The 13,462-nt window shown below is 47.2% G+C and overlaps 1 protein-coding gene across 1 annotated transcript in view; it reads right to left on the bottom strand.

Moving 5' to 3' along the window:
- Nucleotides 1–585: 585 nt before the first annotated feature.
- Nucleotides 586–13,462, bottom strand: part of LOC128441881 (membrane-associated guanylate kinase, WW and PDZ domain-containing protein 1) — a 46,375-nt gene continuing 33,498 nt past the window's right edge. Inside the window, 3 exon segments of the mRNA XM_053423999.1 lie at nt 586–664; nt 803–967; nt 10,452–11,098. Of these exon segments, the coding sequence (XP_053279974.1) occupies nt 586–664; nt 803–967; nt 10,452–11,098 (891 nt within the window).

Genomic DNA, 13,462 nt, shown 5'->3' with positions numbered 1-13,462 from the left:
CCCTATTCCTCTCCCAGAGCCCGACCCCTGGATATGAAGGGCCCTTCACTGGGAGAGGGATGCAAAATCTTCCCTATAGGAATTGGGACACCACTTGCTACCTCTTCAGCAGCCAACGTTAGTACAGTGACAAACAATATCATATGATATTTCAATGTAACGTTGGTCCTGTCCATGAAATCTCCTTCCCCACACTGAAAACGTTACAGGGGAAGTTTTTTTCTTCATACTTGGGACACGGGAGTAACAAATTTAAACAGCAATTTAATGACGTGGATGAAAGTAAGATATTCCGCTGGATCTAAACAGTTTTTCATGGTTGTTTTGAAAGATCTCCTTCTTATATTGATGAGCATTTTACACACAGCGGTCTCCATGTTGATTTTATCTGTCTGTATAGGAATATCCATCTACCCCTTAGTCTTTAGTGGGGTCCTGAATTCATTACGGTTGAAGGGCTAGATGATCACTACCCATACATCACATAGAGAGATGGGAAAACACTACTTCAGGGCCACATGCAAAATGAAGTGGTCGGTCCAAGTGACACGGCCGAGGGAGACACCTGGGAGTAGTGAGAGGCTCTTAGCTGTGGGTGAGGGGGGTGCAGGAGGTGAGGCAGACACACGAGGATGCAAAGGAAGTGGTGGTGACGATGGTCACCCTGCTTCAGGGAGAGCTGGAGGTTGTTGACAGGCGTTGGGAGAGTTGCAGGTGAATTGCAAGGCTTCTAATGGGGGGGGTTTTCATTTCTCTTTATCGTGTCGTACTCACTGTACTCAGGCCCAGCGGCGGCCCTTACCTGTGCTCCTGCTGCTGTAAGCTGTGGTCAGTGGAGGGGCAGCAGTACTGATGGAGCCTGACGAAGCTGTGAACAGTCAGACTGGCAGGGAACGGAGCGGCATGGGCAGCTGTGGGAGTGCTGGGCGCCGAGGTGGGCTGCCCTGAGATAGACGGCGGCCGGACACTGACAGGGGGGGGGGGGGACAAGACACAGACACAGACAGCAGAGAAACAAGACAAACAGACAGTCAGAGCCAAAGCAGAAAGAATGACAGAAAGAAAGAGAGAGAGAGAGAATGCACATTGATTTGAAGCTGCACATTGATAGAGAACAAGGAATGGAACATTCAATAGGACAAAACGTTGATGTGCGACAATTCTAGACAACAGCAAGAGATCACAGATTGTGTGGAGATCAACTCCTGGCAGGCTACAGGTGGTTTTTAAGAGAAACGTGGAGAGTATAGGCGAGTTTGAAAAGATTGTGCAAAGCTTTTAAATAAGAGTTTTGTTCATGAAACTCCAACCAGTAATGGATTACGCCACACACAAAGAGTTAACTGTGGAGCTGCCTGTACGAAAATGGGAAAAGCACTTTCTGTAATGCATGCAAAAGTGCACATGTAACACAAAAGCCTCTCCGCTGCCCTTCTACTCTGACGGGAGTTAGAGATGTTCCATCTGCAGATTGCGAGCGAGCAGCTGAAGAGTGAGCAGTGGTTGAGATTAGCATGTAAATGGATGGTTTCTCACCGGGGCCAGCTGCTGTCAAGGACACGCAGTCCCCGTCATTTTAGCATGGGAACACTTTCAAGCCCCCTTTTACACAGCATGCTCGGGGGGGGGGGGGAAAGGAGGCAGGAGATGCTGCGACACTTAGGTGACGTGCAGCAGTTTGGCTGCTTGTTTCGTGGCCAGATGCAAAAGCTGAGGTTATAAGAGTTTGTGATTCGCTTGAAAAACATGAGCTGCATGGAAGAAACCTTCAATCAATATAATATTCTATTTGAAACAATACACTGATCCACAAAACCCACATACACCATACTAACCCTAAGTACAGGTTCGATAACCATCTGATAAAACCTCAGTGCCCAGATGTTTTACAAAACTCCAAAGCCTTATACTCATGATGTTAGTTTCATTTGGATCTGCACCAAATTGCACACACTCATACATATCAGTCCCACACAAACAAACTGGTAATTACTATGATCAATAAGACCGTGAAGGAAGTGTTGAAAGATGGAGTAAGATGCTGTTATTTTAGAAATCATAGAATAATGCCAACTTTAATATTCTACTCCTTCTACCCATCAGATCAAAAGACAGTTCGGATTTGACAGGATTTAAACTCGGCTCTGTCGGAATGTGATGACACGGGTCTGACACACAGAACAGAGCTGTGAGTGAAGAGTTTAAACCGGAGGAGAGTGAAAGTATTTAAGGTTATAATCACACAGGCGGACGCTCGTTTTGCTTAGTGCAGATGATATAAAGTTCCAGTTTAATGAGATTAATCACCATCTTGTTTATTCCTTTCCATAAAGACGACAACAGAGCTAAAGTGTCTCTGTCGGACAAGTTTCAAGGTTGATTATAAAAGCCAGGATTGGATGATGGAGCCAAATATCCTGACAAGATGTGAGGCGTTAATTTCTCTCTATCAATACGACCGTGTGGCAGCGAGAGAGAGAGATAGAGAGAGAGAGAGAGAGAGAGAGAGAGAGAGAGAGAGAGAGAGAGAGAGAGAGAGAGAGAGAGAGAGAGAGAGAGAGAGAGGGAATATTCTGAACAAGTGAACCCTCTGACCTGCTCAGCTTTGGATGGGGATGTGAAGAGAGGCAGAGGTGCGGTTATGTAAGCTCGAGCCTTGCTTATGCCCACTGTGGGATTTTTTTTGCACTGCCAAGATTTGTATTTCACCAGCAGTAACCGATGCCTTCTGTTGGAGAAGTTCCCCTGAGTGGCGAGTGTTGAAAAGCCCATCGAGGATCTGAAATCTGCTTCTTGAGCAGTTATGCCTGAATCCCCGAGTGCCACAAAACACACGTACACTTAAACGCACAATGCCCCAGTCGTCCTCCTCCTCCTCCTTCTACTCCTCCATAGAAAAAAGCCAAACACACACACACACACACACTACCCACACACGCTCTCTCTCTCGGTATGTATAAAAATCCCTCATTCTGTTTGCAGATGCACAAAAAAGAAAACCCAAGTTAATAAAAGACAAGAGATGAAGATATGAATCGATCATGAATTAGCGAAGACACCGGAAGTGCGGGTGGCACATTGGGAGAACGTGTGAGGTGGCGTTATGTATTTAAAGCGCTGAGCTGACAGCGGCTGGAGGCAGGGAGAGCAGTGGGAGGAGAGAGAGAGAATGCATGAGAGTGGGAGAGGTTGAACGCGGAGGAGGGCAAGGGTGAAAATAATCAAGAGAGGAGGGATGGAGGGGAGAAGGACATGGGAGGAGGAATGAAATCAGGATGTGGAGCGGTGATTGCTGCAGGGATCGAACCTGTGCACCCGTGCAAGGGGGTGTCAGCGTGTAGGTGAGTCTATGTATAGACGAGCGGGGAGAGCTGGAGCGAGGAGATCACACAGAGATCACCTGCTTTATTCTTTATGATGGTATTTAACAAGTAACAAATACGAAACCCAGCAAATCCACATCCAACATCCTGACGTGGATAAATGAGAGAGAATAAAGCAAATAAGTATAAATCATATTATTCACCTTAAAGGTTCAGTGTTGAAGATTTAAGGGAAAGGGAGAAATTCAATATGAAATAATCCTAGTGGTGTTTTCACTTGTGTGTTTCATCTAAATTGTATGAATTGTTGTTTTCTTCCCCCTAGAATGGTTCCTTTATATTTAAATACTTTATATTTACATCAGGAGCGGGGCCCCTCTACAGAGGCAGCCATGTTTTTTTACAGTAGCCCAGACTGGACAAACTAAGACTTTTGACATTTTATGACAACCTAAGGAATTCACAGGTTCTTTTTCCTGTTTGGAAGATGAGGGGGAGTTGATGGGTGTTCAGCTGCAACATGCAACTTCACCACTAGATGTCACTAAACTCTACACACTGAACCTTTAACCCACGATAATAACATTTACAGGAACAATCCTTATACAGACAAACTGGACTAATCCAGAGGGGAGGATTGGTAAATAGAAATAGTTGCTTCTCTTCCCTTGATGACCACTCAGAGTTTTGCCATTCACCCATTCACACACACAATGCATCTACATGTATGTAGAGCACCTCTTTGTCACACACCACTCACACACTGTTGTCAATTTGCGTTTGAGTGTCTTGCGCAAGGACACACACAGAATGGGGAAGACTGGGATCGAACCGTCGTCCTTCTGGTGAGTGGATGACCGGCTCCACTCCTGAGTCACCGCCGCCCACCATCCGAGTCCTTTAAACTTTCCAAGCCACCAGAAACACTGTAAGTAACCTGTAGAATGTGGACTTGCTTCCCCGGAGGGTACATTTGATTCTGACGTGGCGAGGACGTTCAGATCCTTTTCAGCTCAACAGAATGAGGCGGCGTCCAGAGAGCGCACTCATTACACATTATGCATCAGATGTGATATTATACACTTCACTTTGAGATGGAAACGCTGTGGCTGGTTTGTATAGGAGCCTCTCAGCTCCAACAAGTGTTTCACGAGGCCGCCCCAGTCGCGGGGCCGCTTCCATTTTGCATCCACGTGGCTTTTAAATCTGAAAAAATCTGTACGTTTAACTCAGCCGTGGTTTTGTAGAGCCGCTGCACACTGTGCTTTTTTTGGTTTTCAATTCTCTGTCTGTGAAATGAGAGAGTGGGAGCGCACTGCGTCATCACACCTCCAGCGTGTGACCCACCTGACTCCTGACGTTTGATAACCACACAAGCTGCGTTGTAGCCTAAAGTTAAGAGTGTGTTTTTAATACAACCCACCCCTCCCTTCCTCTTACACCAACCAACCCCCCCCCCCCCCCCCTCCTCCTCCTCCCTCTGGCTTTCCACTGCGAGCTTGAGTCTCCTGCTGCTTGGCAACAGTGCGGACTGCCTGTGTGGGCGTTTGGCGTCGAGTGCCAGGCGGGAGGAGGAGAAGGGGGGGGGCGCAGCTACAGTCAGGATTCAAACTACGCACACCAGGCACCTGCTGTATGCCCTGTGAGTCGGTGGGCATGTATAGGTGTGGGATTTCACCCGATGGAGACCAGTGGGATCTAATTGTATACGTGATGTGGGAGCCGCAGGAGGAGTAATTGGGAGGAAATTAGATCCCTGCAGATCAGAATAAGGATCTATTTCAGATTTGAACTGAACATCCCTGAGGTCTGCAGTGTCCGGCCTGAGAGGCTGAGTCTTCTCACAGAAACAGATCCCGTAAGCCGTGATAAATAAAAAACGTCGCAGCACTCGTCTGTGTCTTCAATATGTCTCCTCCATCCCCATCGAGCCGTCATTCACTCCTGCTTCCGTCTTTCACCCTGCTCCCACTCCTACCCTCTCTTCTTCTCTTCACTTCTCTCCATCTCTTCTATTCTGCGTCTCTCGCCCACAGAGTTCTTCACAGAGGAGCTCACAGTGTTCCCACGGTAACCAGTCTCCCTTTTTTTTTTTTATACATATTTTTTTTTGCTTCTCGAATAATGTGTGCACGAGTGTTTGACGAACATCCCGCCTGGAGAGTGTCACTTATGTGGATTTCTTTTTTTCATTTACACTGGAAAGACAATAATGAATCAACTCAAAATAACAGCTGAGAAAAGACGATGGAGGAACATCTGATGGTGTGTGTGTGTGTGTGTGTGTGTGTGTGTGTGTGTGTGGTAATTAGATCCACAGTGATGTTTCACCCTCTGATGAATGGCCAGCGGGTTTAGCACTGTGCCGTTGTCGCTAATGACAAAGCAAGTCCGTCAACCTCCGAGCTCACTGACCCTGGCTGTTGTTAGAACGCGACTGTTAAACGCTCTCAACGGCTTCTCTGAAACTGAGCAATGGAGGCCGCTCCAAAATGACAAGGGGGCCGTGAGGCGGAGGAAGTTCTGGACCTCCACAGCACCCCTGGATAGGTGAGGGCAGCTGGAGGTGGACGGAGGGAGGGAGGGTGGAGGCAGATTCAGTATTGTAATTGCCTTGAGGACAACTTTACAGTTTCCACAGCAACTATGAATCTGGCGGCGCCCCCGGGTCCAAGGACACTTCAGTTTACTTCACTTCACTTCACTTCACTTCACTTCACTTCACTTCACTTCACTTCACGTCACGTGGAAAGAAGTTTACATCACAGCTACAGACGTCACTTGTCTCCGTGCTGTTTCAAGGAAGTCAGTTCTGGTGGCGGAACAGAGAAGCCAGTGCAGGCGAGCAGGTCTGGAGCGGGAAGGTGACATGTCGGCGTCTTGGATAAGTTAACAGAATCACACATTGATGATAAGAGACGACCCTGGTGCTGTAAATAAAAACCCTGTGCTTACAGAATCTGAATGTACACGTCATGTTCGGCCTCCTTTATGCTCCAACCTTCACCTGAATGCTCTTGAGATTGTCCTGTTATTAAATACGTGTCTGACTCAGACAATCTCTCTGCTGCGTCCTTTATAAGTGAAAAGCAAACTCCGTCCAGACTTGTTCCTGCAGATAATGTATGAAAACGGCTTTAAAGCTGCAACACACACCCACACACATGTATTTTCTTTCACTCGCGGAACTATTGTGACAATTAATGAAGTCACACAACTACAAGTATCAAAAACAATCAGGTCAACAAGTCATCCCTCCAATATGGACGCTACAAAATTATGCTGTGGTGTAAAGAGAAAAGGCCAGTGGGGGGTGGACTGTACACGTGCAGAGGATTTATATTCAACACAATTCGATATACCTATATAAGGCAGTTAACCCTGAGAAGAAATTATTCCAAAAACATAAAATGAGCCCCACAATAACATGAATTTATATAATATGCATATCAATAAAAATCACTAAAGTTTGTGCGTTAGGTTTAAAACCCTGAGTGCCTCATTGTGCTGAATATAAACATCTGCAGAGAGCAAAGGTCGTGGGTCAGTCCACTTAGTGGGAGAAATGCATGCACTCATTTGTATCCTTGTGAAACCTGTGGGTTCATAAAACTGAAGAATAGAGTCTGATATTTTGTGTGAACACGTTCGAAGCCACGAAACACTCACTTCACTCAGAAACGGTGAGTAAAAGGCAAAAGAACACCACCCACCTCCTCTGACCTCCCACGCACACATCCATCATTCAAATTTACATCAAGCTAAACCGCACACCACAGCGTTCATCAGCACCGATGCAATATTCTAATTCTACGTGGTTTTAATCCACCGCAAATCCAGAAATAGATAAATCTAAACGCGATGGAGATTCTGGAGAAAACGGCAGCTGCATCTTAGCTGCATTTCTTTTTCCTAAAAAAAGAAAGTTATGCCGAGTTATGCCGGAGAGAGACTGCCTCCCATCACATCAGATTGGAGCAGGTCAGAACAGGCTCAGCTGAGATAACCCACACATTCGCCTGAGGCTCGATTCATTTCTCCTAGCTCTATCGGCTCAATCCTGGCAACTGGAGGATGTAAGACACACGTCCCAATGATCGCATATTATTAGTGGAATAAACAATACTGAATAAACCCAATCAGGAAACATAAGTGTGCTTCAGCCTCGAGCAGGAAAAAAAAAAGAGCAAGCGGGCGAAGAGAGAAACACAATAGGACAAAAGTAATTTCTGCAGCTTCTCTGAGTCATATCTGCAGCAGTGGGAAACAGGCACAGCGAAGGGGAGAGAGTGAGTGTTTACGTGGGTATGTGTGAATGTGTGAGGAGAGAGAGAGAGAGAGAGAGAGAGAGAGAGAGAGAGAGAGAGAGAGAGAGAGAGAGAGAGAGAGAGAGAGAGAGAGAGAGAAGGGGTGGAGAGGGGGCTGTAAAGGAGATGGGGTTATGTGTAGTAGAACTTCACAATCAAGCTCCTCCGGAAACCAAAACCTATTACTGCTCCAAACCCCCCCCCCCCCCCAAACGAGATTTAACGTCACTTTGGGAGGGGGCGGAGCCGATGCCCACAGCGGCCTGCGTGGAGAGGAGGGGGGGTGGGGGGGGGGGTGGATGACGGAGCGGAGACACAAGCACCTCCGCCCGGCTCCAAAGAGCTCGTGAACAGTCACAGTCGGAGTGAAGAGAGAGAGAGGGAGGAGACAGCGCTCCCTCTGTTTTTTTTTCCTCTGTTATATAATTACACTGCTCCACCGAGTTTCGGCATCACCGAGGTTGTCGCCAAGACCTCCAGCTGCCCCCGCCTCTCAGCCACTGAGCTGCATGGGGACAGCTGCCTGAATGTATGTGGCACATAATGAAGGATATAATATTTCACTCGTACAGCGAGACCTGTCACCAGCACCGCTACATGACAGCCTGCGTGGCACACTGCAGGGTCATATTTGCTTTTTAATGACGGACACACAGGTGATATTCTACAGTGTCTACACACACACACACATCAATCATAAACGTAAATATATATATATATGTTTGGCTGTAATTATCACCCCTGGGCCAGTGGTGATGATGCTCTGGTCACACCAATTAATCTCCTGCACCTCCCTCCCTCTTTATCCCATTTTTGTGCACTCGCCAGTCAAAGATGCACATTCCCTCACACACACACACCAGGGCAGGCACTCACACAAAGTGCACTCGTGTGACCTTTTCCCAAAATAACAACAGAAAAACATCTGCCGTGCTCACAGCGAGCCGAGGCAGCGATGCCCTCAACCCAGCGCAGCTACTCGGAGGAGGGACTTGACGTCAAATGTGATTTCACCCCGAGGCCCCAGACTCACATTGTTCACACTGCCACTAACAGGAGGAGAGCCATGAAAGAGAGGAGCATTTTGGGACAGCTGTTTGTCCTCGTGCCGCCGGGAGACACCGGAGGAGAGGAGCGACTTTGTTTTGATGCAGTTGCATGGCGTAAAACAAAACGGGGGACAGTTTATTCAGACTCCTTTGCGTGGAAACAAAATCGAGTGGTTGTGTAATTCGCAGAGTGCACGGACCAGAGACGAGGACTCCTGCTGGAGGAGGAGAAACTAATTGGGCAAAAACAAAAGCAGCTCTCAGAGCCTTGCCTCCTCTGGCCCAGACTCGTTTCTCCCTCCCTCTCCTACACACACCCCTTCGGACAGATGGCAAATCAGTGTGTGTGTTCCACCTTTTCTCTTTTAGCCCGAGGCCTGCTAAGTAAGGTCGCCTCGTCACTTTCCTCCTTCTGTCTCTCCCTCTGATCGGAGCCATATTTGAAAAGCCGACGAGGAGATTCACGCTCGCATCTGATCCGTTATCAGAGGAGCGGGTGTTGTTGCTGACCTCAGCTAATGGGCCAGTTTTTGGGGCCGGGCTGAGTCACAGCCAGACAGGGACAATATGGCTCAACTGTGTGGGTGACTCCTTATTAAATGTGACACTTCATGCGACGCGCTCGGGCTCGGGCTGGGTTCAGAGCCGGCCACGACGAGGAGAATAACAAGGGAGGATCAGCAAGATCTACATCTGCAATCCCTCACTGTGATTTAACACCCACATAAATAACTAATATGCGTTTCTGCCTAATGACTGAGTCCCCCCCCAGGGATGAGGGGAGGAGAGGCAGACAGCAGAGGAAGAGACGACTCCGATCGATGAGGGATTCGGTGGAGTCTGAATCAGTCTTTGATGAGGGGGACAGGGACTGTAAGGAAACAGACAGTGGGTGAAATCCAGGGATAATTGCTGAGATGAGCGTGTGGACATGTTTTCATTCTCACGAGGACCAGCGGCTGCAGCTATTTCACCGTGTGCTTGTTCATTTTCAATCATTGCCCACTCACAAAGATTAAATGTGTGCAGAACAAATAATGACTCTATCTGTGGGTGTATGTGTGCCTGTGTGTGCGTGTGTATTTGTGTGTGTGTGTGTGTGTGTGCGTGGTTGAGTAAAAGTGAGGACAGATGCCCTTGCTGTTTGCCAAAGCTGGGTTTGCGGCACACTGACTTCAGGTTATCCTTCAGCTTTGAGTGGAAAAAAAGAAAAAACTGCTCTCGCTTCAAGACCAATCAGCCCGGAGGTCAGAGCGCAGAGGAAAAAGAAAAACACAGTGGGCGGACTTTTCTTGTAGGAGGCTTCACTGGTCCCTAAAGTTCAAACCACCATAAAGAAAAAACACCCATAATCCTCCTGGTTTTCTTCAGCATTCTACTATACACCTCCTACACTCCTCAGTGTGATCATTACACAAATCAAACCCTCTGCAGGGAAATTACACACAGCGTGAGGAAATGGACACAGTGAGCACTTATCATCACTCCCCCCCCCCCCCCCCCCCCCCGTAATCCTAAAGGATTTTACATATATCCACAATGGTGGTGTATTCAAATATCCATTCGTAGGTTTAGTACCATTACTGCAGTGATTATCTACGTCTGCGGCTTCATCCTCACATTATGTGGACTTAGCGTTTGAAGGATCTGTCACACTTCAGATGTTGTGCACATGTTGGTGATCGCAAAACAAATCTAGAGAACCCTGGAAAAGAAGATAACTGTGACGCGAAGGTCAAATCAACAGGCTGCTGTGTTGGAGGAGAACTTACTTTCTACGCAAGGTGGAGCTGGCGTTGGTGTCTGTGCTGTCGGTGCGTTCCAGTCGGTCTCGCTCGGTGGTGGAGGAGCTGCAGGAGGGGCCTCTGGTCAGCCTGGTGTGGGTCCTCCTCTCCCTGCTGGGCCCTGGAGTTGTGGCTGTTGCAGTTGTCGCCTGAGGTGTTGGTGCGCTACCGTTCCCACTGCTGCCAACACCAACACCACCACAACCACCACCGCCACCGCCTCCACTGTCACGATGGATGGGGAGAGACAGGGGCTGGCTGTGGTTGTGGTTCTGCTCCGGGGTCTCCGAACCAGGCGTGCGCGGGCTGCGCTCCAGCCTCAGGCCATGGTTCTCCTGGGTGACCCGGTCCAGCTGGCCCTCCAGCTCCTCGATGCGCCGGCGCTGGGTCTCCAGGAGCTTGGCCTGGTTCTCGATGATGTTGTTGAGCTCCAGGAGGTACTCCACTGCCCGGTTGGGGCTCTCAGGGCTGGTCTCCATGGCGGGAGCCCTGCCGCTGAGGGTACGGCCTCCGCCGCCAGCCACCGCCACAGTTTTGACCCCCGTGGGGCCTGAGATCCACCCCCCCCACCAGCCCTGATGAGTGGGGGGGAGGGAGGGACCGACCGAGTCTCTGGTGAAGCTTCTGATGAGCTTCTGACGTTCACAAACAAGAAGTCACAGGGGATTAAAAGGTTTGAGAGTTTAAAGGTGACTACATATCCTCAAATGTGAGGGCGGGAAAGAGCATTACAACATCTCAGCAGCCAGTAAACATGTCGCGATGCCAAGAAGAGAATTCAAAGCTCAGAAAGAAGCTCAGGACAGCGTTAAGAAAAGTCTGATTCCCTGAAGTCACCGTCATCTTGAGGAACCTTGTGAAATCTGCACGGAGCAGTTCCAGAGTTTGTTGCATCATGATGAATCTAAACAAATCCTTACAGTAAACAGAGAATGGCTTTTTAAGGACCTGTAATGAATTTGTCTTTGTTGATTCTCTGAAGGAAAAAATAGATAGAGAGGAATAAGAAGAATATTAATTTATCCACTGACATGTGACATAAACCTTGTTATTTGCGTTTGGAGCAAACGATTTCAGGTTTTGGTTTAATCACAAAACATCTCAGATACTTTTTCCGGGACGAGCAGAGGATGTCAAGGGGAAAGGGGTGGAGGGGTAATGAGGGGAGGGGAGGGGGGGGGAGGGGGGTCCTTTTATATTACCACTAATTAGTCTTATCAGGCGCTGTCAATCATTACATAACACAGACATCTCTGCTCCCTCCCTCGCTGAACATCCCCGCAGTCCGTCGCTTTCAACCCATGGCTCGCTGCGTCTTCAGGGCGCAGAAAGTGAACGGAGGTGGTTCGCGAAGTTCATTCTCCTGAGGTTGTCCAAAAAAGAAAAAATCCTCCTCTGAGCTCCAGAAAAATACTACATCCCGCTGGCGTGCACCGATTCAGACGAGTTGTACAAAGCGCTCTCATCCAAGAATTACGCACAGTTTACGCACAGGTTGATCTCGGAGATAAAAACTTGACACCTCGATCATCCGGACGGTTTATTACTCGTCCTATTGTCCAAAAGTCTTAATGGGTTCAAATCTTTAATCTGGCGCCTACTTTTCTTCTGTGTTCGCTGCTTCTGATCTGGAACAAAACACGTTGACTTGAATTTCCTACTTATCTGAGTCGAGCGTCTCCCGCATCCTCGGGTCCGTTAATCCGGAGCAGCAGCGGCAGCGCGGTGCGTTTCTTCCTCTTCGGTCTTTGCACAGAAACACGCGGAGGTTTCGCTGCTTTGCGCGTCTGAGCTGCAGCGACGTGTGCGTCTTTTCCTCTGGAGCCATCACTGTCAAGTCAGAGAGCCGAGAAGATGGAAGGCTTCCGGCCAACACCTTCACAATAAAGCACCGATGAAGCGCAGCAGGTCTTCGCCCACATGATACAACTGCACGTGAAAAGTGCTTTGAGGAGAAATGGATAAAGCAAAACCCCAATGAATGAATGGATCCTAGTTTTATTATAGTGACAACTCGTTAATACAATACATAAATAATACACAGGGTATAAACAAGATCTAGTAAAGTGGTTGGAACTAGTAGTTGTTCAAAAAACTATTCAGAAACTAACAATTCTAACAATAAGTGCCATTCATGATCCAAGCCTTTAGCAATGTTCTTGCACGAGGAATAATTTTCTAAATACAATGTATTCAATTATGTGTGGCAAGTTATGGTGCTACCAGTTAAATAAAGAATGACTGAAATGTGCACCTTCTTGGAATTGTGCATGGATGTTGTATAAATTGTGGTCCCTATTATGGCTATAACTAAATCCGCCAATTGTTGTTGTTGACCTATTTTACGCACAACTCAATCACAGTTTTTTCAAAAATATCACTAAAGTATAAATAATACTGTAATATGATTGTAAAATCATACAGCTTTTCAATTACTATGCTTATTGATAGAACAAGGTAAAGTTTAAAACTGAAATGAGTCGTTATCTCTAACATGTGAGAAGACAGAGCTGTATTATATCAAATGTGATCATCTGTAAATAGTGTGACTGATTATCTGATGGATGCAGTTGATTATAGAAACATTTGGTTGGTTTTGTCCAAATAGTCTTTGAGTAACTGAGAGAAAATACAAACAAATTTTGAAAAAACATCTCCACACAACCATAATCACTGTTATGTGAATAGTGGTGGTGGAGTTATTATGGCTCCAGAGATTAACCTTTTCCCCAAGGTTTATCCGTCAATGCAATACCTGTAATACCTGAGAAATGTGCAATGCTCGTTAAAGGATCCATTTTGCCCGAGGCTTCTGAGACCATCTTTTAAAACCTGTATACAGCCGCATCACCATCTTTACACCAGAGTATTTTCTACATTACTTTAGGAGTTATTTTGTGGAAATTTGTTCATCACATTACTTACGATAGAATACTTTACTATCGTGCTCGTATCACACAGCTCGAAGCATCGTGCCCTTAAATTACACAACACACAGT

Source organism: Pleuronectes platessa, chromosome 6 (genome assembly GCF_947347685.1).
Source record: "Pleuronectes platessa chromosome 6, fPlePla1.1, whole genome shotgun sequence".
NCBI lineage: Eukaryota > Metazoa > Chordata > Actinopteri > Pleuronectiformes > Pleuronectidae > Pleuronectes > Pleuronectes platessa.
Note: the sequence above shows the minus strand (reverse complement) of the source record. Positions and strands in the feature narration are given on the sequence as shown.